The sequence below is a fragment of the Prinia subflava genome, unplaced genomic scaffold, assembly GCF_021018805.1.
Source record: "Prinia subflava isolate CZ2003 ecotype Zambia unplaced genomic scaffold, Cam_Psub_1.2 scaffold_48_NEW, whole genome shotgun sequence".
NCBI classification, from domain to species: Eukaryota; Metazoa; Chordata; class Aves; order Passeriformes; family Cisticolidae; genus Prinia; species Prinia subflava.
The window spans coordinates 7,378-27,955 of record NW_026961012.1 but is presented as its reverse complement, the minus strand read 5'-3'; the positions used below and the strand labels follow the sequence as shown (position 1 = coordinate 27,955).

The window sequence follows — 20,578 nt, the reverse complement described above, 5'->3', positions numbered from 1 at the left end:
CCAGTTCCCAATCCCAGCGCTCCCAGTATGCCCAGTTCCCACTCCCAGTATGCCCAGTTCCCAATCCCAGTGCTCCCAGTATGCCCAGTTCCCACTCCCATCATTCCCAGTATGCCCAGTTCCCACTCCCAGTATGCCCAGTTCCCAATCCCAGCGCTCCCAGTATGCCCAGTTCCCCCAGCCCGCCTGACACCTCCACGCCGCCAGGTGTCGCTGTCCCGGGCGGAGCCGCTCCGGCCGCTCCTCTCGCTGCCCCCACCGGAAATGGCCGCTCTGGCCGCTCCTCTCGCTGCCCCGCACCGGAAGTGGCCGCTCCGGCCGCCCCGCCTGCTCTCTGTGGTTCATCCCCTCCCTCCTGGAGCTGCCGTCACGTGACCGAAACCCTCGCGGCGTCACGTGATCGGAACCGCGCGTGACGTCACTGTTTGCGGAAGTGCCCGGGCGGAGCCGGGTGAGGGCCGGGGGCGTCCGGGGGGATTTAGGGACATTTGGGGACATTTGGGGACAATTTGGGGACAGGTTTGGGATCTCCGGGGGGAATGAAGGGGCCCGAGGGTCCTGGGGGGTTTCAGGAGGTTCGGGCGGGTCTCGGGGCCGGGAGCGGCTCCGGGGCGGGCGCTGAGGGGCGGCGGGGCCAGGCCGGGCCGGGTGTCCCCGTGTCCCCCCCGTGTCCCCCCCTGTCCCCTGTCCCTGTGTCCCCCCCGTGTCCCCCCCGTGTCCCCCCCTGTCCCCCCGTGTCCCTCCCGTGTCCCCCCCGTGTCCCCCCCATGTCCCCCCCTGTCCCCCCGTGTCCCCCCGTGTCCCCTGTCCCTGTGTCCCCCCCGTGTCCCCTGTCCCCGTGTCCCCCCCGTGTCCCCCCATGTCCCTCCCGTGTCCCCCCGTGTCCCCTGTCCCTGTGTCCCCCCGTGTCCCCCCATGTCCCTCCCGTGTCCCCCCCGTGTCCCTTGTCCCGGTGTCCTCCCCCTCCAGGTGCCACCGCGTCCCGCCGTGTCCGTGTACCCCACCTGTGTCCCCGGTGTCCCACAGGTGTCCCCAACGTCCCATCAGTGTCCCCAGTGTCCCACAGGCGTCCCCAGTGTCCCCTTCACTGTCCCCAGTGTCTCGTCACTGTCTCCAGTGTCCCATCGGTGTCCCCAGTGTTCCCCAGGTGTCACACAGGTGTCCCCAATATCCTCTCGCTGTCCCCAGTGTCCCCTCAGTGTCCCCTCAGTGTCCCCAGTGCTCCCCAGGTGTCACACAGGTGTCCCCAATATCCTCTCGCTGTCTCCAGTGTCCCATCAGTGTCCCCAGTGTCCCCTCGCTGTCCCCAATGTCCCATCAGTGTCCCCTCACTGTCCCCAGTGTCCCACGGAGCTGCTGCGGCAGAACCAGCGCACCCTGGGCCCTGTGCCATCGGTGTCCCCTGTGTCCCATGGGTGTCCCCAATGTCCCCAATGATGTCCCCTGCTGTCCCCAGGTGTCCCTGTCCCCATGGAGCTGCTCTTTGGGCGCCGGCGCACGCCGGAGGAGCTGCTGCGGCAGAACCAGCGCGCCCTGGGCTGTGTCCCCTCGGTGTCCCCTGTGTCCCATGGGTGTCACTGATGTCCCCTCCCTGTCCCCAGGTGTCCCTGTCCCCATGGAGCTGCTGTTCGGGCGCCGGCGCACGCCGGAGGAGCTGCTGCGGCAGAACCAGCGCGCCCTGGGCTGTGTCCCCTCAGTGTCCCCTGTGTCCCATGGGTGTCACTGATGTCCCCAATGTCCCCTCACTGTCCCCAGGTGTCCCTGTCCCCATGGAGCTGCTGTTCGGGCGCCGGCGCACGCCGGAGGAGCTGCTGCGGCAGAACCAGCGCGCCCTGGGCCGCGCCGTGCGCGAGCTGGACCGGGAGCGGCAGAAGCTGGAGGCGCAGGAGAAGAGAATCATCGTGGACATCAAGAAGATGGCCAAGCAGGGACAGATGGTGAGGGGACATTGGGGACAATGGGGACAGTGAGGGGACAGGGGGACATGGGGACATGGGGACAATGGGGACATGGGGACATGGGGACAATGGGGACACAAGAGAATCATCGTGGACATCAAGAAGATGGCCAAGCAGGGACAGATGGTGAGGGGACATTGGGGACAATGAGGGGACAGGGGGGGACAGGGGGACATGGGGACATGGGGACACAGGAGACATGGGGACAATGGGGGGACATGGGACAGTGAGGGGACATGGGGACACGAGAGCAGAGAATCATCGTGGACATCAAGAAAATGGCCAAGCAGGGACAGATGGTGAGGGGACAGGGACAGGGGGACACGGGGAGACACAGGGACACGGGGACAATGAGGGGACATGGGACAGCGAGGGGACATGGGGACAATGAGGACAATGGGGACATGGGGACATGGGGATACGGGAGAAGAGAATCATCGTGGACATCAAGAAGATGGCCAAGCAGGGACAGATGGTGAGGGGACATTGGGGACAATGGGGACATGGGGGGACACAGGAGACACAGGAGGACACGAGGGGACAAGGGGGACAATGAGGGGACACAGGAGAATCATCGTGGACATCAAGAAAATGGCCAAGCAGGGACAGATGGTGAGGGGACATTGGGGACAATGGGGACAGGGGGGGACACAGGGACATGGGGACAATGGGGACAATGGGGACAATGGGGGGACATGGGACAGTGAGGGGACATGGGGACACGAGAGCAGAGAATCATCGTGGACATCAAGAAAATGGCCAAGCAGGGACAGATGGTGAGGGGACATTGGGGACAATGAGGGGACAGGGGGGGACACGGGGACATGGGGACAATGGGGACAATGGGGACAATGGGGACATGGGGACATGGGGACACGAGAGCAGAGAATCATCGTGGACATGAAGAAAATGGCCAAGCAGGGACAGATGGTGAGGGGACATTGGGGACAATGGGGACATGGGGGGACACAGGAGACACAGGAGGACACGAGGGGACAATGGGGACAATGAGGGGACACGGGAGAAGAGAATCATCGTGGACATCAAGAAGATGGCCAAGCAGGGACAGATGGTGAGGGGACATTGGGGACAATGAGGGGACGGGGGGGGACATGGGGACATGGGGACAATGGGGACAATGGGGACAATGGGGACATGGGGACATGGGGACACGGGAAAAGAGAATCATCGTGGACATCAAGAAAATGGCCAAGCAGGGACAGATGGTGAGGGGACATTGGGGACAATGGGGACAATGGGGACATGGGGACACGGGAGAAGAGAATCATCGTGGACATCAAGAAGATGGCCAAGCAGGGACAGATGGTGAGGGGACATTGGGGACAATGGGGACAGTGAGGGGACAGGGGGACATGGGGACATGGGGACACAGGAGACATGGGGCCAATGGGGGGACATGGGGACAATGGGGACATGGGGACACGGGAGAAGAGAATCATCGTGGACATCAAGAAGATGGCCAAGCAGGGACAGATGGTGAGGGGACATTGGGGACAATGAGGGGACAGGGGGGGACACAGGAGACACAGGAGGACACGAGGGGACAATGGGGACAATGAGGGGACACAGGAGAATCATCGTGGACATCAAGAAGATGGCCAAGCAGGGACAGATGGTGAGGGGACATTGGGGACAATGGGGACATGGGGGGACACAGGAGACACAGGAGGACACGAGGGGACAATGAGGGGACACAAGAGAATCATCATGGACATCAAGAAAATGGCCAAGCAGGGACAGATGGTGAGGGGACATTGGGGACAATGGGGACATGAGGGGGACACAGGGACACGGGGGGGGTCACAGGGACATGGGGGGCACACCAGGGACAGGGGGACAGTGGGGACATGGGGACACAGGAGGATCATCGTGGGCATCAAGAAGATGGCCAGGCAGGGACAGATGGTGAGGGGACAGGGACAGGGGGACAATGGGGGACATGGGGGGACATGGGGACAATGGGGACACAAGAGAATCATCGTGGACATCAAGAAGATGGCCAAGCAGGGACAGATGTGAGGGGACATTGGGGACAATGGGGACATGGGGGGACACAGGAGACACAGGAGGACACGAGGGGACAATGGGGACAATGAGGGGACACAGTAGAATCATCGTGGACATCAAGAAGATGGCCAGGCAGGGACAGATGGTGTGGGGGGACGGGGACACGGACAGGGTGGGGACAGCGGGGGATGGGAGAGGGGGAAGGGGGACAGAGGGACATGGAGGGGTCTGGGTGACACGGAGGGGACAAGGGGACAGGCAGGGATTGGGGACATGGGACAGGGACAAGGGACATGGGAGGGGACAAAGGGACAGACAAGGACTGGGGACACAGAGGGGACAAAGGGACACAGAGGGGACAAAGGGACACGGAGGGGACAAGGGGACACGGAGGGGACAAGGGGACAGGCACAGACTGCAGACATGGGGCAAAGGACACAGGAGACAAAGGGACATGGAGGGGACAAGGGGACACAGATGGGACAAGGGGACACAGACGGGACAAGGGGACACAGATGGGACATGGAGACAGGCAGAGATTGGGGACACAGGACAGGGACATGGAGGGGACAAGGGGACAGACAGGGACTGGGGGACATGGAGGGGACTGGGGACACTGAGGGGGACTTGGGGTGTCCCCTGTCTCTTCCTGCTGTCCCCTCTGTCCCTGTTTGTCCTTCTCTGTCCCCGCTGTCCCTGTCCATCCTTGGGGCATCCCTGCTGTCCCCAGTGTCCCCTGTGTGTCCCCCTTGTCCCCTGTTCCTGTCCCTGTCCGTGCTGTCCCCTGGTGTCCCTGCTGTCCCCTAATGCTGCCCCCAGTGTCCCCTGCGTTTCCCTCCTGTCCCTGACCCTGTCCCCGCTGTCCCTGTCCCTACTGCTGTCCCTGTCCCCAGGACGCTGTCCCTGACACTGTCCCTGATGCTGTCCCTGTTGTCCCTGTCCTCTATTCCTGTCCCTGTCCCTGAGACTGTCCTCTGTCCCCTTTCCCTGTCCCTGAGGCCGTCCCCACTGTCCCCTCTGTCCCCTGTCCCTGAGGATGTCCCCTGTCCCTGCTGTCCCTGTCACCCTGTCCCTGTCCTTGTCCCTGCTATCCCTGTCCCCGCTGTCCCTGTCCTTGTCCCTGTCCCCATCCCTGTCCTTGTTTTCCCTGTCCCTGTCCCTGTTGCCATCCCTGTCCCCTGTCCCTGTCCCTGTTGTCCCTGTCCCTGTTGTCCCTGTCCCTGTTGTCCCTGTCCCTGTCCCTGTTGCCATCCCTGTCCCTGTCCCTGTTGTCCCTGTCCCTGTTGCCGTCCCTGGTGTCCCTGTCCCTGTCCACTGTCTCCGCTGTCCTGGCTGTCCCTGTCCCTGACACTGTCCCCTGCCCCTATCCCTGCTGTCCCTGTCCCCGCTGTCCCTGTCCTTGTTGTCCCTGTCCCTGTTGCCATCCCTGTCCCCTGTCCCTGTCCCCTGTCTCTGTCCCCTGTCCCCATCCCTGTTGTCCCTGTCTCTCTCCCTGTCCCTGACAGTCCCTGTCCCCTGTCAGTGACCCTGACACTGTCCTTGTCCCCTGTCCCCTGTCCCTGTCCCCATGTCCCCAGGACGCCGTGCGTGTCATGACCAAGGACCTGGTGCGGACACAGTGCTACGTGTGTGTCCCTGTCCCTGACGGTGTCCCTGTCCCTGTCCCCTGTCCCTGTCCCCTGTCAGTGTCCCTGTCCCTGTCCCCTGTCCCTGTCCCCTGTCAATGTCCCTGTCCCTGACGGTGTCCCTGTCCCCTGTCCCCTGTCCCTGTCCCCTGTCAATGTCCCTGTCCCTGTCAGTGTCCCTGTCCCTGTCCCCTGTCCCTGTCCCCTGTCAATGTCCCTGACACTGTCCCTGTCCCCTGTCCCTGTCCCTGACGGTGTCCCTGTCCCCTGTCCCTGTCCCCTGTCAGTGTCCCTGACACTGTCCCTGTCCCCTGTCCCTGTCCCTGATGGTGTCCCTGTCCCTGACGGTGTCCCTGTCCCTGTCCCCTGTCCCTGTCCCCTGTCAGTGTCCCTGACACTGTCCCTGTCCCCTGTTCCTGTCCCTGATGGTGTCCCTGTGCCCTGTCCCTGTCCCCTGTCAATGTCCCTGACACTGTCCCTTGTCCTCTGTCCCCTGTCCCTGACACTGTCCCCTGTCCCTGTCCCCTGTCAGTGTCCCTGACACTGTCCCTGTCCCCTGTCCCTGTCCCTGATGGTGTCCCTGTCCCTGACGGTGTCCCTGTCCCTGTCCCCTGTCAGTGTCCCTGACACTGTCCCTGTCCCCTGTCCCTGTCCCTGATGGTGTCCCTGTCCCTGACGGTGTCCCTGTCCCCTGTCCCTGTCCCCTGACACTGTCCCCTGTCCCTGTCCCCTGTCAGTGTCCCTGACACTGTCCCCATGTCCCCAGGACGCTGTGCGTGTCATGGCCAAGGACCTGGTGCGGATGTCCTGACACTGTCCCTGATGGTGTCCCTGTCCCCTGTCCCTGTCCCTGACACTGTCCCTGTCCCCTGTCCCTGTCCCTGACACTGTCCCCTTGTCCCCAGGACGCCGTGCGTGTCATGGCCAAGGACCTGGTGCGGACCCGGCGTTACATTCGCAAGTTCATCGCCATGAGAGCCAACGTGCAGGGGGTGGCACTGAGAGTGCAGACCCTGAAATCCAACAGCGCCATGGCCAGCGCCATGCGGGGGGTGACACGGGCCATGGCCACCATGAACAGACAGGTACGGACACCTGTGTGTCACCTGTGTCACTGTGTGTCACTGTGTGTCACTGTGTGTCACTGTGTGTCACTGAAATCCAACAGCGCCATGGCCAGCGCCATGCGGGGGGTGACACGGGCCATGGCCACCATGAACAGACAGGTACGGACACCTGGGGACACCTGTGTGTCACTGTGTGTCACCTGTGTCACTGTGTGTCACTGTGTGTCACCTGTGTCACTGTGTGTCACTGTGTGTCACCTGAGATCCAACAGCGCCATGGCCAGCGCCATGCGGGGGGTGACACGGGCCATGGCCACCATGAACAGACAGGTATGGCACCTGTGTGTCACTGTGTGTCACTGTGTGTCACTGTGTGTCACTGTGTGTCACTGTGTGTCACCTGTGTCACTGTGTGTCACTGTGTGTCACTGAAATCCAACAGCGCCATGGCCAGCGCCATGCGCGGGGTGACACGGGCCATGGCCACCATGAACAGACAGGTACGGACACCTGTGTGTCACTGTGTGTCACTGTGTGTCACCTGTGTCACTGTGTGTCACTGTGTGTCACTGTGTGTCACCTGTGTGTCACCTGTGTGTCACCTGTGTCACTGTGTGTCACTGTGTGTCACTGTGTGTCACTGTGTGTCACCTGTGTGTCACTGTGTGTCACCTGAGATCCAACAGCGCCATGGCCAGCGCCATGCGGGGGGTGACACGGGCCATGGCCACCATGAACAGACAAGTATGGACACCTGGGGACACCTGTGTCACTGTGTGTCACCTGTGTCACCTGTGTCACCTGTGTGTCACCTGGGCTGTCACCTGGTGTCCCCAGGCCATGCCCCCATGGAGTCACAGGTGAGGGACACCTGGCCTCACCTGGCTCACGGTGACACTGCGGCCACAGCTGGGGGTGCCACCGTCCCCTGGGTGTCCCCAGTGCCACAGCGGTGTCCCCGTGCCACCCTGTGGGCCCCTGGGTGTCCCCATTGTCCCCATTGTCCCCATTGTCCCCATTGTCCCCTCGTTCTCCTTGTTGTCCCTGTTGTCCCCACACTGTCTTCATTGTCCCTCTGTCCCTGATGTCCCCAGTGTCCTCTCTGTCCGTCACTGTCCCCAATGTCCTCTGTGTCCCCAATGTCCCCTGTGTCCTTCCTGTCCCGAATGTCCCCTGATGTCCCCTAATGTCTCCTGTGTCCCCAGTGTCCCCGATGTCCCCAATGTCCCCTGTGTGTCCCCAGCTGAAGCTGCCGCAGATCCAGCGCATCCTGCTCGAGTTCCAGAAGCAGCTGGAGCTGGCTGTCCCCAATGTCCCCAATGTCTCTGATATCCCTGATGTCCCCGTTGTCCCCATTGTCCCCTGATGTCCCCTGATGTCCCCACTGTCCCCGCAGCTGAAGCTGCCGCAGATCCAGCGCATCCTGCTCGAGTTCCAGAAGCAGTCCCAGCTGGCTGTCCCTGTGTCCCCTGTGTCCCCTGTGTCCCCAATGTCTCTGATATCCCTGTGTCCCCAATGTCCCCGATGTCCCCAATGTCCCCTGCTGTCCCCTGTGTGTCCCCAGCTGAAGCTGCCGCAGATCCAGCGCATCCTGCTCGAGTTCCAGAAGCAGCTGGAACTGGCTGTCCCCAATGTCACCAATGTCCCCAATGTCTCTGATATCCCTGATGTCCCCTGATGTCCCCAATGTCCCCTGATGTCCCCTGCTGTCCCCTGTGTGTCCCCAGCTGAAGCTGCCGCAGATCCAGCGCATCCTGCTCGAGTTCCAGAAGCAGTCCGAGCTCATGGACATGAAGGAGGAGCTCATGAACGACGCCATCGACGACGCCCTGGGGGACGAGGACGACGAGGACGAGAGGTGGGGACACCTGGGGACACCTGGGGACACCTGGGGGATAGCCTGGGGACAGCCTGGGACAGCCAGGGGACACCTGAGGACACGGGGGGACAGCCGGGGGACACCTGGGGGACACCTGGGGACACCTGGGAACACCTGGGACACACCTGGGGACACCTGGGGACACACCTGGGGACACCTGGGGACACCTTGGGGACACCTGGGGACAGCCTGAGACACCTGGGGACAGCCAGGGGACACCTGGGGACACTGGGGGACAGCCGGGGGACACCAGGGGACACCAGGGGACAGCCAGGGAGAGCCAGGGAGAGCCTGGGGACAGCATGGGGACACCTTGGGGACACCAGCGGACAGTCAAGGACAGCCTGGGGACAGCCTGGGGACAGCCAAGGGACAGTTGGAAACACCCAGGGACAGCTTGGGACAGCCTGGGGACACCGGAGGACACCAGGGGACACCAGGGGACAGCCTGGAGACAGCGGGGGACAGCCAGGGGTAGTCAGGAGACACCTGGGGGCTGCCAGGGGACACCCAGGGGATACCTGGGGACACCTGGGGACTTCAGAGGACAGCTGGGGACACCTGGGCAATACCTGGGGACACCCAGGGGCACTTGGGGACACCCTGGGGACACCTGGGGACAGCCAGGGGACACTCAGGACCACCTGGGGACACACTGGGGACACCTGGGGAATACTCAGAGACACCCAGGGGACACTCAGGGACCCCCCGGGGGGACACTTGGGGACACCCAGGGACACTCGGGGACACCCTGGGGGTGCTCGAGGACACTCCTGGGACCCCTGGGGACATGGAGGGGATACGGGGACAGAGCAAGTCTCAATGTCCCCAGTGTCCCCCAATGTTCCCAGTGTCCCCTCATTGTCCCCCAGTGTCCCCTCATTGTCCCCCAGTGTCCCCAATGTCCCCCAGTGTCCCCAATCCCCCCAACATCCCCAATGTCCCCACTGTCCCCAGTGTCCCCTCACTGTCCCGCTGTCCCCTCACTGTCCTCACTGTCCCCTCACTGTCCCCGCTGTCCCCTCACTGTCCCCAATGTCCCCACTGTCCCCCCAGTGTCCCCTCTGTCCCCTCACTGTCCCTGCTGTCCCCAATGTCCCCAGTGTCCCCAGTGTCCCCAGTGTCCCCAATGTCCCCTCACTGTCCCCGTGTCCCCAATGTCCCCAGTGTCCCCGCAGTGTCCCCAGTGTCCCCAGTTTCCCCAGTGTCCCCAGTGTCCCTCAATGTCCCCTCACTGTCCCCGTGTCCCCAGTGTCCCCAATGTCCCCTTATTGTCCCCTCTGTCCCCTGACTGTCCCCAATGTCCCTGCAGTGACGCCGTGGTGTCCCCTCACTGTCCCCAATGTCCCCTCAGTGTCCCCTCTGTCCCCTGACTGTCCCCAATGTCCCCAATGTCCCCAGTGTCCCCACTGTCCCTCACTGTCCCTGTGTCCCCAGTGTCCCCGCAGTGACGCCGTGGTGTCCCCTCACTGTCCCTGTGTCCCCTCAGTGTCCCCAATGTCCCCAATGTCCCCAATGTCCCCGCAGTGACGCCGTGGTGTCCCCTCACTGTCCCTGTGTCCCCTCAGTGTCCCCAATGTCCCCAATGTCCCCAATGTCCCCGCAGTGACGCCGTGGTGTCCCCTCACTGTCCCTGTGTCCCCTCAGTGTCCCCAGTGTCCCCAATGTCCCCAATGTCCCCGCAGTGACGCCGTGGTGTCCCCTCACTGTCCCCACTGTCCCCAATGTCCCCTCAGTGTCCCCAATGTCCCCAATGTCCCCGCAGTGACGCCGTGGTGTCCCCTCACTGTCCCTGTGTCCCCTCAGTGTCCCCGCTGTCCCCTCATTGTCCCCAATGTCCCCGCAGTGACGCCGTGGTGTCCCCTCACTGTCCCCAATGTCCCCAGTGTCCCCAATGTCCCCTCAGTGTCCCCAATGTCCCCAATGTCCCCGCAGTGACGCCATGGTGTCCCCTCACTGTCCCTGTGTCCCCTCAATGTCCCCAATGTCCCCGCTGTCCCCTCAGTGTCCCCAATGTCCCCAATGTCCCCAATGTCCCCACTGTCCCCGCAGTGACGCCGTGGTGTCGCAGGTCCTGGACGAGCTGGGGCTGAACCTGACGGACGAGCTGGCCAGTGAGCGGGGGAGGGGCCGGGGGGATTTGGGGGAAATTTTGGGAATTTGGGGAATTTTGGGAATTTTGGGAAGATTTAAGGGACATTGGGGGGGATTTTGGAGAAATTTTGGGGAATTTTGGGGGGGATCTGGGGGGATTTTGGGGGATTTTGGGAGGATTTAAGGGACATTTGGGGGGATTTTGGAAGGATTTTGGGGGAATTTTTGGGAATTTTTGGAGGGTTTAAGGGATATTTTGGGTATTTGGGGAATTTGGGGGGGATTTTGAGGGATTTGGGGGAGTCTGGGGGGAATTTGGGAGGATTTTGGGAATTTGGGATATCCTGGGCAGGATTTTGGGGGATTTTTTGGGGGATTGTTTTTGGAATTTTTTTTGGATTTTGGGGGACATTTTTTGGGATTTTTTTTATTATTTTGGGGGGATTTTGGGGGGAACTTCTGGGGATTTTTGGGTGGATTTTATTTGGGGATTTTGGGGGGATTTTTGTGCCGTTTTGGGGGGAATTTGGGGGATTTTGGGGGGACTTGTTGGGGATTTTTTTGGGATTTTTGGTGGGATTTTTTGGGGGATTCTGGGGGGAATTTTGGGGATTCTGGGGAGATTTTGGAGGGATTTTTGGGGGGAATTTTGGGGGATTTTGGGGGGAATTTGGGGGATTGGGGGGGGATTTTTTGGGGATTTTCAGGGGATTTTTTTGGGATTCTGGGTGGAATTTGGGGGATTTGGGGGGGATTTTGGGGGAAATTTTGGGGATTTGGGGGGGGTTTGGGAGGATTTTTTGGGGATTCTGGGAGGAATTTGGGGGATTTTTGGGGGGAATTTTGGGGGGAATTTTCCAGGATTTTTGGGGGGATTTTGGGGGGATTTTTTGGGGATTCTGGGCGGAATTTTGGGGATTATTTGGGGGATATGGGGTGGGATTTTTTGGGACTTTTGGGGGGATTTTTTGGGGATTTTGGGGGATTTTTGGGAGAATTTTGGGGATTTTGGGGGGGAATTTTTTTGGGGATTCTGGGTGGAATTTTGGGGATTATTTGGGAGAATTTTGGGGGATTTTGGGGGGAAATTTTGGGGATTTTGGGGGGATATTTTTGGGATTCTGGGCAGAATTTTGGGGATTATTTGGGGGATTTGGGGTGGGATTTTGGGGGGGATTTTTTGGCATTTTTTGGGGATTTTTTTGGGATTCTGGGGGGAATTTGGGGGATTCAGGGGGGATTTTGGGGAGGATTCTGGGCGAAATTTTGGGGATTATTTGGAGGATTTGGGGTGGGATTTTGGGGGATTTTTTGGGGATTTTCAGGGGATTTTTTTGGGATTCTGGGTGGAATTTGGGGGATTCGGGGGGATTTTTTGGGGGATTTTGGGGGAAATTTTGGGGATTTGGGGGGGGTTTGGGGAGGATTTTTTTGGGGATTCTGGGAGGAATTTTGGGGATTATTTGGGGGATTTGGGGGGATTTTCTGGGGGGATTTTTTGGCATTTTGAGGGGATTTTTTGGGGATTCTGGGTGGAATTTGGGGGATTATTTGGGGGATATGGGGTGGGATTTTTTGGGATTTTTGGGGGGATTTTTTTGGGATTCTGGGAGGAATTTTGGGGATTCTGGGGGGATTTTGGAGGGATTTTTGGGGGAGATTTTTTGGGGATTTTGGGAGGAATTTTTTGGGGATTCTGGGTGGAATTTGGGGGATTATTTGGGGGGGATTTTTTGGGTGATTTTTTGGGATTTTTTGGAGATTTTGAGGGGGATTTTGGGGGTGGATTTTGGTGGAATTTTTGGGATTTGGGAGGATTTTTTGGGTGATTCTGGGTGGAATTTTTGGGTGATTCTGGGTGGAGTTCGGGCCATTCCGGTGCCACCCCCTGACCGTCCCCGTGTCCCCCCCGTGTCCCCAGCGCTGCCACCCCCGGGGGGGTCCCTGGCGGCGGGGGAGGGGCGCGGGGGCGCCGAGGGCGCCGCGGCCGCTTTGGCCGACGCCGACGCCGACCTGGAGGAGCGGCTCAAGAACCTGCGCCGGGACTGAGCCAGGGCTTGGCATTTCTCCTCATTTCCTGGGATTTCCCCCTTTTTTCGGGATTTCTCCCCTTTTTGGGGGGATTTCCCCAAATTTTCTGGGTTTTTCCACCATTTTCTGGGATTTTTCACCATTTTTCTGCGATTTTTCACCATTTTTTTGGGATTTTTCTCCATTTTCTTTGGGATTTTTCCCTTTTTTGGGGGGTTTTTTCTCCATTTTTTTGAGATTTCTCCACAATTTTTCGGATTTCTCTCCATTTTCTGGAATTTCTCCACATTTTTTGGGATTTCTCCCCTTTTTTGGGATTTCTCCCCTTTTTTGGGATTTCCCCTCATTTTTTTGAGATTTCCCCCCATTTTTTTGGGATTTCTCTGCATTTTTTGGGATCTCTCCCCTTTTGGGGGGATTTCCCAAAATTTTCTGGGATTTTCCCCCATTTTTTTGGGATTTTTCTCCATTTTCTTTGGGATTTTCCCCATTTTTGGGGGTTTTTTTCTCCATTTTTTTTGAGGTTTCTCCACAATTTTTCGGATTTCTCTCCATTTTCTGGGATTTCTCCACATTTTTTGGGATTTCTCCCCTTTTTTGGGATTTCCCCCCTTTTTTGGGATTTCCCCCCATTTTTTTGAGTTTTCTCCCCTTTTTTGGGGTTTTCTCCACATTTTTTGGGATTTCCTCCTTTTTTTAGGATCTCTCCCCTTCTGGGGGGATTTCCCCAAATTTTCTGGGTTTTTCCACCATTTTCTGGGATTTTTCCCCCTTTTTTTGAGATTTTTCTCCATTTTCTTTGGGATTTTCCCCATTTTTTGGGGTTTTTTCTCCATTTTTTTGAGATTTCTCTCCATTTTTTTGAGATTTCTCCACATTTTCTGGGATTTCTCTCCAATTTTTTGGGATTTCCCCCCATTTTCTGGGATTTCTCTCATTTTTTTGGGATTTCTCTCATTTTTTTGGGATTTCTCCCTTTTTTTTTTGAGCTTTCTCCCCTTTTTGGGGGGATTTCCTCCTTTTTTGGAATTTCCCCCCCTTTTTTGCCATTTTTTTGGGGATTTTTCCCCTTTATTCTGATTTTTGGAGGGGATTTTCTGTCTCTGCCCTGGGACCCCCCAAACTCTGACCCCCTTTATTTGGGATTTTCCCCCTTTTTTTGGGATTTTCCCCCTTTTTTTGGGATTTTCCCCTTTGTTCCTCATTCCCCTCCATTTCTTCAGATTCTCATCCTTAATTTGGGATTTTCCTCCTTTATTTAGGATTTTTTGGATTTTGGATTTTGGATTTTTTCCCCTTTTATTCCGAATTTTGGGGTGGTTTTTGGACTCTGACCCCCAATGGGATTTTCCCCCTTTTTTTGGGATTTTCCCCTTTTTTTTTGGGATTTTCCCCCTTTCTTTGGGATTTCCCCCTTTTTTTGGGATTTCCCCCTTTATTTGGGATTTTCCCCCCTTTTTTTGGGATTTTCCCCTTTATTTGGGATTTTCCCCCTTTTTTTGGGATTTCCCCCTTTTTTTGGGATTTTCCCCCTTTTTTTGGGACTTTCTTTTTTTGGGATTTCCCCCTTTTTTGGGGACTTTCTTTTTTTGGGATTTTCTCTTTTTTCCGGGATTTTGGATCCCCCCGGGGGTCTTTGCCCTCCTTTTGGGACCCTGACACTACTTTGGGGTGAATTCCCCTTCCCTGGGGTCTCTCTCCCATTTTTGGGGTTTTTTTTCCCCATTTTTGGGGTTCCCCCCTCCCCCAATAAAATTTCCTCTCACCTGCGGCTGCTCCAGTTCCTTCCCAGTCCGGCACTGGGAGCACTGGGGGGGTGGGGGAGGGGCCGTGGGGGGTTTTGGGGTCATTTGGGGAATTTTGGGATTTTTGGGGTCGATTTGGGAACTTTGGGGGGTGAAAGGGGAATTTTGGGGTGGGAAAAGAACCCAAAATTTGGAATTTTCAGCCTCTCCTGGGCTGATTCTCCGGGGTCTCCGGAGGGATTTGGGTTCATTTTGGGGGGTTTTGGTTCATTTTGAGGGGATTTTGGTTCATTTTGAGGGGATTTTGGTTCATTTTGAGGGGATTTTGGTTCATTTTGGAGGTTTTTGGTTCATTTGGGGGGATTTTGGTTCATTTTTGGGGATTTTCGTTCATTTTGGGGGTTTTGGTTAATTTTGAGGTATTTTGGTTCATTTTTGGGGTGTTTTTGTTCATTTTGGGGATTTTGGTTCATTTTTGGGGATTTTGGTTCATTTTGGGGGGTTTTTATTCATTTTGGGGTATTTTGGTTCATTTTGGGGGATTTTGGTTCATTTTGGGGTATTTTGGTTCATTTGGGGGGATTTTGGTTCATTTTTGGGGGTTTTGGTTCATTTTGGGAGGTTTTTATTCATTTTGGGGTATTTTGGTTCATTTTGGGGGGTTTTGGTTCATTTTTGGGGATTTTGGTTCATTTTGGGGGGTTTGGTTCATTTTGAGGTATTTTGGTTCATTTTTGGGGGGTTTGGTTCATTTTGGGGGTGTTTTTGTTCATTTTGGGTGGTTTTGGTTCATTTTGGGGGATTTTGGTTCATTTTGGGCGGTTTTGGTTCATTTTTGGGGGATTTTGTTCATTTTAGGGAGTTTTGGTTCATTTTTGGGGGTTTTGGTTCATTTTGGGGTGTTTTTGTTCATTTTGGGGGGTTTGGTTCATTTTGGGGGGTTTTTGGTTCATTTTTGGGGATTTTGGTTCATTTTTGGGGATTTTGGTTCATTTTGGGGGATTTTGGTTCATTTTTGTGGGTTTTTGGTTCATTTTTGGGGATTTTGGTTCATTTTTGGGGATTTTGGTTCATTTTTGGGGGTTTTTGGTTCATTTTTGGGGTGTTTTAGTTCATTTTGGGGGATTTTGGTTCATTTTGGGGTGTTTTTGTTCATTTTGGGCAGTTTTGGTTCATTTTGGGAGGTTTTTGGTTCATTTGGGGGGGATTTTGTTCATTTTAGGGAGTTTTGGTTCATTTTTGAGGTTTTTCTTCATTTGGGGGGGTTTTGGTTCATTTTTGGGTGTTTTGGTTCATTTTTGGGGGACTTTGGCCTCGTTTTTGTGGCATTTTGGGGTGTTTTTTTTTTAACCTTTTCAGAACTTGAATTAAAAAAAAAAACCAAACCGTGAGAAACGAAGTGAAAAATCCCCGAAAAGCGGAAAAATCCCCCCCAAAAAAATCCCACTTCCCTTTTTTTGGGTGGTTTTTTTTTTGGCTTTTTGCATTTTTGACGTTTTTCCTGAGGGGGTTGGGGCGGTTTTGGGGCTTGGATCTCACAAAAAGCACCAAAATCGGCTGAGAACCCCAAAAAAGGAGAGCAGGTGAGGAGGGGCCCCAAAATTTGGAGTTTGGGGGGTCCCAAAAATTGGATTTGGGAAGGAAAACCCCAAAATTTGGATGTGGGAGCTGGAGAACCCCAAAAATGGAGTTTGGGAACACCAAAATGGGGATTTGGGAAGGAGAGCCCCAAAATTTGAAGGGGGAACACCCAAAATGTGAATTTGGGGAGAGGGAACCCCAAATTTGAGCTCGGGAATCCCAAAATTTGGATTTGGGGTTTGGGAACCCTAAAATTGGAGCTGAGGATCCCAAAATTTGGAGCTGGGAGTGGAGGAGCCCCAAAATTCGGAGTTTGGGATTTGGGGAACCAAAATTTGGAGCCCCAAAAATTGGGGACGTTTGGAGGGGGAACTCCAAAATTTGAAAAGAGGAACAAAAAATGGGGATTTTGGGGAAAAGAGACCCCAAAATGCCTCAAAATGTGGATTTTGGGAAGGGGAACCCCAAAATTTGGAGCTGGGGAGTCCCAAAATTTGGATTTTGGAAAGAGGGGAACCCCAAAATTGAAAATCGGGGCCCTTGGAAACCCCAAAATTTGGAACTGGGAATTGGAGGACCCCAAAATTTGGGGGGTTCAACCCCAAAATGCGAATTTGGGGAAGAGGGGGGACTTCAAAATTTGGGGGGTTGAACCCCAAATTGTGGATTTGGGGAGGGAAAACCCCAAAATGTGGAGCTGGGAGTGGAGGAGCCCCAAAATTCGGAGTTTGGGATTTGGGGAACCAAAACTTGGAGCCTCAAAAATGGGGAAGGTTTGGAGGAGGAACCCCAAAATTTCAGAAGAGGAACAAAAAATGGGGATTTTGGGAAAAGAGACCCCAAAATGGGGATTTGGGAAGGGGAACCCCAAAATTTGGAGCTGGGGAGTCCCAAAATTTGGATTTTGGGAAGAGGGGAACCCCAAAATTGAAAATCGGGGCCCTTGGAAACCCCAAAATTCGGAACTGGGAACTGGGGGAGCCCCAAAATTTGGGGAGGTTCAACCCCAAAATGCGAATTTAGGGAAGGGGGGGACCTCAAAATTTGGGGGTGGAACCCCAAATTGTGGATTTGGGGAGGGGAAAACCCAAAATTTGGAGCTGGGAGTGGAGGAGCCCCAAAATTCGGAGTTTGGGATTTGGGGAACCCCAAATTTGGAGCCCCAAAAATGAGGAAGGTTTGAGGAGGAACCCCAAAATTTCAAAAGAGGAACAAAAAATGGAGATTTGGGGAAAAAGAGACCCCAAAATGCCTCAAAATGTGGATTTGGGGAAGGGGAACCCCAAAATTTGGAGCTGGGGAGTCCCAAAATTTGGATTTTGGAAAGAGGGGAGCCCCAAAATTGAAAATCGGGCCCTTGGAAACCCCAAAATTTGGAGCCCCAAATTTGGAGTTTGGGGACAGGACCCCAAAATGTGGGAGTGGAGGAGCCCCAAAATTTGGAAGGGTTGAACCCCAAAATTTGAAAAGAGGAACAAAGAATGGGGATTTGGGGAAAAGGGACCCCAAAATGCCCTAAAATGTGGATTTGGGGAGGGGGAACCCCAAAATTTGGAATTGGGGAGTCCCAAAATTTGGATTTTGGAAAGAGGGGAACCCCAAAATTGAAAATCGGGGCCCTTGGAAACCCCAAAATTCGGAACTGGGAATTGGGGGAGCCCCAAAATTCGGAGTTTGGGATTTGGGGAACCAAAATTTGGAGCCTCCAAAATGGGGAAGGTTTGAGGAGGAACCCCAAAATTTGAAAAGAGGAACAAAAAACGGGGATTTTGGGGAAAAGAGACCCCAAAATGCCCCGAAATGGGGATTTTGGGGGGCGTTGACGCAACTTTTGAGGCCAATCCCGGATTTCTCCGCAGGCTCCGGAGCGATGCCGCCGCTCCAGGTACGGCTGGAATCCTTCGGGAAAATTTTGGGAATTCTGAACCTTTTTTGGGGCCAAAAAAATTTAACAAAAAGGGGGGGATTTTTTTTTTCCCAAAAAATCGCAATTTTTAAAACAAAAATAATCGGTGAAATAAGGGAATGAACGGAATGAATCCAGGAAAAAAATCAGGAATGGGGCGGATCCGGGGGGTTTTGGCGGGAAAAGGCGAATTTGGGGTCGGGGGTTGGGTTTGACCCCCCCGGGCCCTCCCCAGGTCCTGGCGCTGCTGCTCCTCGGAGCTGGAATCTCCGGGATTTCGGGAATTCCCAGGATTCTGGGGATTCCAAAAATTCCGGCGATTCCAAAAATCCCGGAGATTCCAAAAATCCCGGGAATTCCGGGGATTTCGGGGATTCCGGAGGCGCCGGCCCCGGGAAGGAGCCCCAGGGAGCTCCCGGGTGAGTGCAGGCACAGAGCCCCAGCCAGAACGGCCCAGTATGGACCAGTATGGACCAGTATGGACCAGTTCCATCCCAGTCCATCCCAGAATATCCCAGAATATCCCAGTCAATCTCAATCCCATCCCAGTCCATCCCAGAATATCCCAGTCCATCCCAGTCCCTCCCAGTCCCTCCCAGTCCCTTCCCAGTCCCTTCCCAGTCCCTCCCAGTCCATCCCAGTCCCTCCCAGTCCCTTCCCAGTCCCTTCCCAGTCCCTCCCAGTCCATCCCAATCTTCTCCCAGTCCATCCCAATACATCCAAATCCCATCCCAGTCCATCCCAGTCCCTCCCACTCCCTCCCAGTCCCTCCCAGTCCATCCCAGTCCCTCCCAGTCCATCCCAGTCCATCCCAGTCCTTCCCAGTCAATCCCACTCCATCCCAGTCCATCCCAGTCCCTCCCACTCCATCCCAATCTTCTCCCAGTCCCTCCCAGTCCATCCCAGTCCATCCCAATCTTCTCCCAGTCCCTCCCAGTCCATCCCAGTCCATCCCAATCTTCTCCCAGTCCATCCCAGTCCATCCCAGTCCCTCCCAGTCCATTCCACTCCCTCCCAGTCCCTCCCAGTCCCTCCCAGTCCATCCCAGTCCCTCCCAGTCCATCCCAGTTCCCTCCCACTCCATCCCAGTCCATCCCAGTCCCTCCCAGTCCCTCCCAGTCCATCCCAGTCCATCCCAGTCCCTCCCACTCCATCCCAATCTTCTCCAAGTCCCTCCCAGTCCATCCCAGTCCATTCCAGTCCATCCCAGTCCATCCCAATCCCTTCCAAGTCCCTCCCAGTCCATCCCAGTCCATCCCAGTCCATCCCAATCTTCTCCCAGTCCCTCCCAGTCCATCCCACTCCCCCCACTCCTCCTTTCAGCCCCGGCCCGGCCCCTTCCCCGCCGCCGGCGCTCGGATCCGGCGCCGTCCTGGCTGCGCTGGGTCCCGTTCCGGGGCCGGGTCCCGGCGGACGCCGTGTCCAGCCGGAACGGCCGCTCCGGCCGCGCCGAGTTCGTGTGCGCCACGCCGGCCTTGGGCTGCAACGTGGGCGCCTTCGACCCCGCGCGCGGGCCGCGGCTGCGTCTTCCCCTGGGCCGAGCAGGAGCTGAGCAGCGCCGACTTCCAGCTCCTGGTGAACCCCGGCGGCTTCGAGGCGCTCGACTGGGCCGACACCTCCTTCGGCCGCGCGCCCGCTGGCGCCGTCGAGGGCTGCCCGCGCTCCGACCTCTTCGTGGGCCGCAGCCGCGACGGGCTGGGCAAGGCCAGCAAGGAGCAGCAGGCGCTGTTCGTGGCCGTGGACGGGCACGAGGTTTGGTACAAGTGGTACCAGGTGCTGGTGGTGCGCCAGGGCGCGGCCGACGTCTCCATCGCCGATGTGGTCTACGACGGCAGCGCGGCGCTGGACAGCTCCCGGCCGGAGGAGCTGGCCGCGGTGCTGGCGCGCAACGCCGAGTGTTGGCCGGTCACCGAATCGGTCACCCTGGAGGAGGCCACCGAGGTGGAGCACGGCTGGAGCGCCGAGCTGCCGGCGCTGGCGGCGGCGCACGGGGCGCTGCGGGCGGCGCCGCTGGTGCTCACCGAGCCGGCGGGGTGGCACCCGGGCAATGTCACCACCGTGCCGTGGGCGGGCGGCGCCAGCGCCACCGAGTTCGTGTCGCGGCTGCACCGCGTGCGCCCGGTGATCCCGGCGCGCTCCGAGTGCGCCGTGGTTCTCCGCGGGCTCCGCCGCGAGCTCCGCGTGCCCTTCGCGGCCCGGCTCACCCGGGAATTCCTCTCGGGGCCGCCGCACCGCGTGGGCATCGTTGGCACGGCCTGGAGCCGCGCCGTCACCGGCGTCCGCGCCGGCGTCGAGCGCTGCCGCCCGCTCGCCGAGCTGCCGCCGTGCCCGCCGTAGCCGTGGCTCCGCTCCCGGAATTCGGCTTTTCCCCAAAAAAAATCCCCCAAAAATCCTCCCTAAAACCCCCCTCAAATCCACGGCAAGGCGCGGCTCCGGCGCGGTTTTCCCGAATTTTCGGCTCTTACGGCATAAACTTCACCCCAGAATGCAGGGAATTGTGGTTTTCCGGCTGCCTTTCCTTTTTTCTCCCCCCAAACCCAGCACCGCCGTGAATCCCAGGAAAACCCTCAGGTTTTAGGGATTTTTTCCCAAAATTATTCGGTTTCGAGGCGTGACCACCGTCCCTGTCCGGAACGGCGCTGGGAAATCTGGTGGGATTTGGTG

The 20,578-nt window shown here is 56.9% G+C and overlaps 2 protein-coding genes across 2 annotated transcripts; both read left to right on the top strand.

Moving 5' to 3' along the window:
- Window positions 1-403: 403 nt before the first annotated feature.
- Window positions 404-18,274, top strand: CHMP2A (charged multivesicular body protein 2A). Its single transcript, XM_063425026.1, has 8 exons — window positions 404-451; window positions 1,756-1,937; window positions 6,517-6,696; window positions 8,406-8,536; window positions 10,610-10,671; window positions 12,573-12,707; window positions 17,868-17,893; window positions 18,150-18,274. Exons 2-6 carry the CDS (start codon window positions 1,770-1,772, stop codon window positions 12,698-12,700), a joined length of 669 nt encoding a protein of 222 aa, XP_063281096.1. The 5' UTR covers window positions 404-451; window positions 1,756-1,769; the 3' UTR covers window positions 12,701-12,707; window positions 17,868-17,893; window positions 18,150-18,274.
- Window positions 17,879-20,251, top strand: LOC134565445 (natterin-3-like). The gene is made up of 4 exons (XM_063425035.1): window positions 17,879-17,893; window positions 18,150-18,333; window positions 19,238-19,401; window positions 19,460-20,251. Exons 1-4 carry the CDS (start codon window positions 17,879-17,881, stop codon window positions 20,249-20,251), a joined length of 1,155 nt encoding a protein of 384 aa, XP_063281105.1.
- Window positions 20,252-20,578: the final 327 nt, after the last annotated feature.

Bases quoted from the DNA above. Each gene is read 5' to 3' on its own strand.
- CHMP2A (XM_063425026.1), top strand. From the start codon at position 1,770: ATGGAGCTGCTGTTCGGGCGCCGGCGCACGCCGGAGGAGCTGCTGCGG. The intron at 1,938-6,516 runs GTGAGGGGACAT...CCTTGTCCCCAG, and splicing joins TGGCCAAGCAGGGACAGATG to GACGCCGTGCGTGTCATGGC. The intron at 8,537-10,609 runs GTGGGGACACCT...CTGTCCCCGCAG, and splicing joins GAGGACGACGAGGACGAGAG to TGACGCCGTGGTGTCGCAGG.
- LOC134565445 (XM_063425035.1), top strand. The intron at 18,334-19,237 runs GTGAGTGCAGGC...TCCTCCTTTCAG, and splicing joins GAGCCCCAGGGAGCTCCCGG to CCCCGGCCCGGCCCCTTCCC. The intron at 19,402-19,459 runs GTGGGCGCCTTC...TGGGCCGAGCAG, and splicing joins CGCCGGCCTTGGGCTGCAAC to GAGCTGAGCAGCGCCGACTT.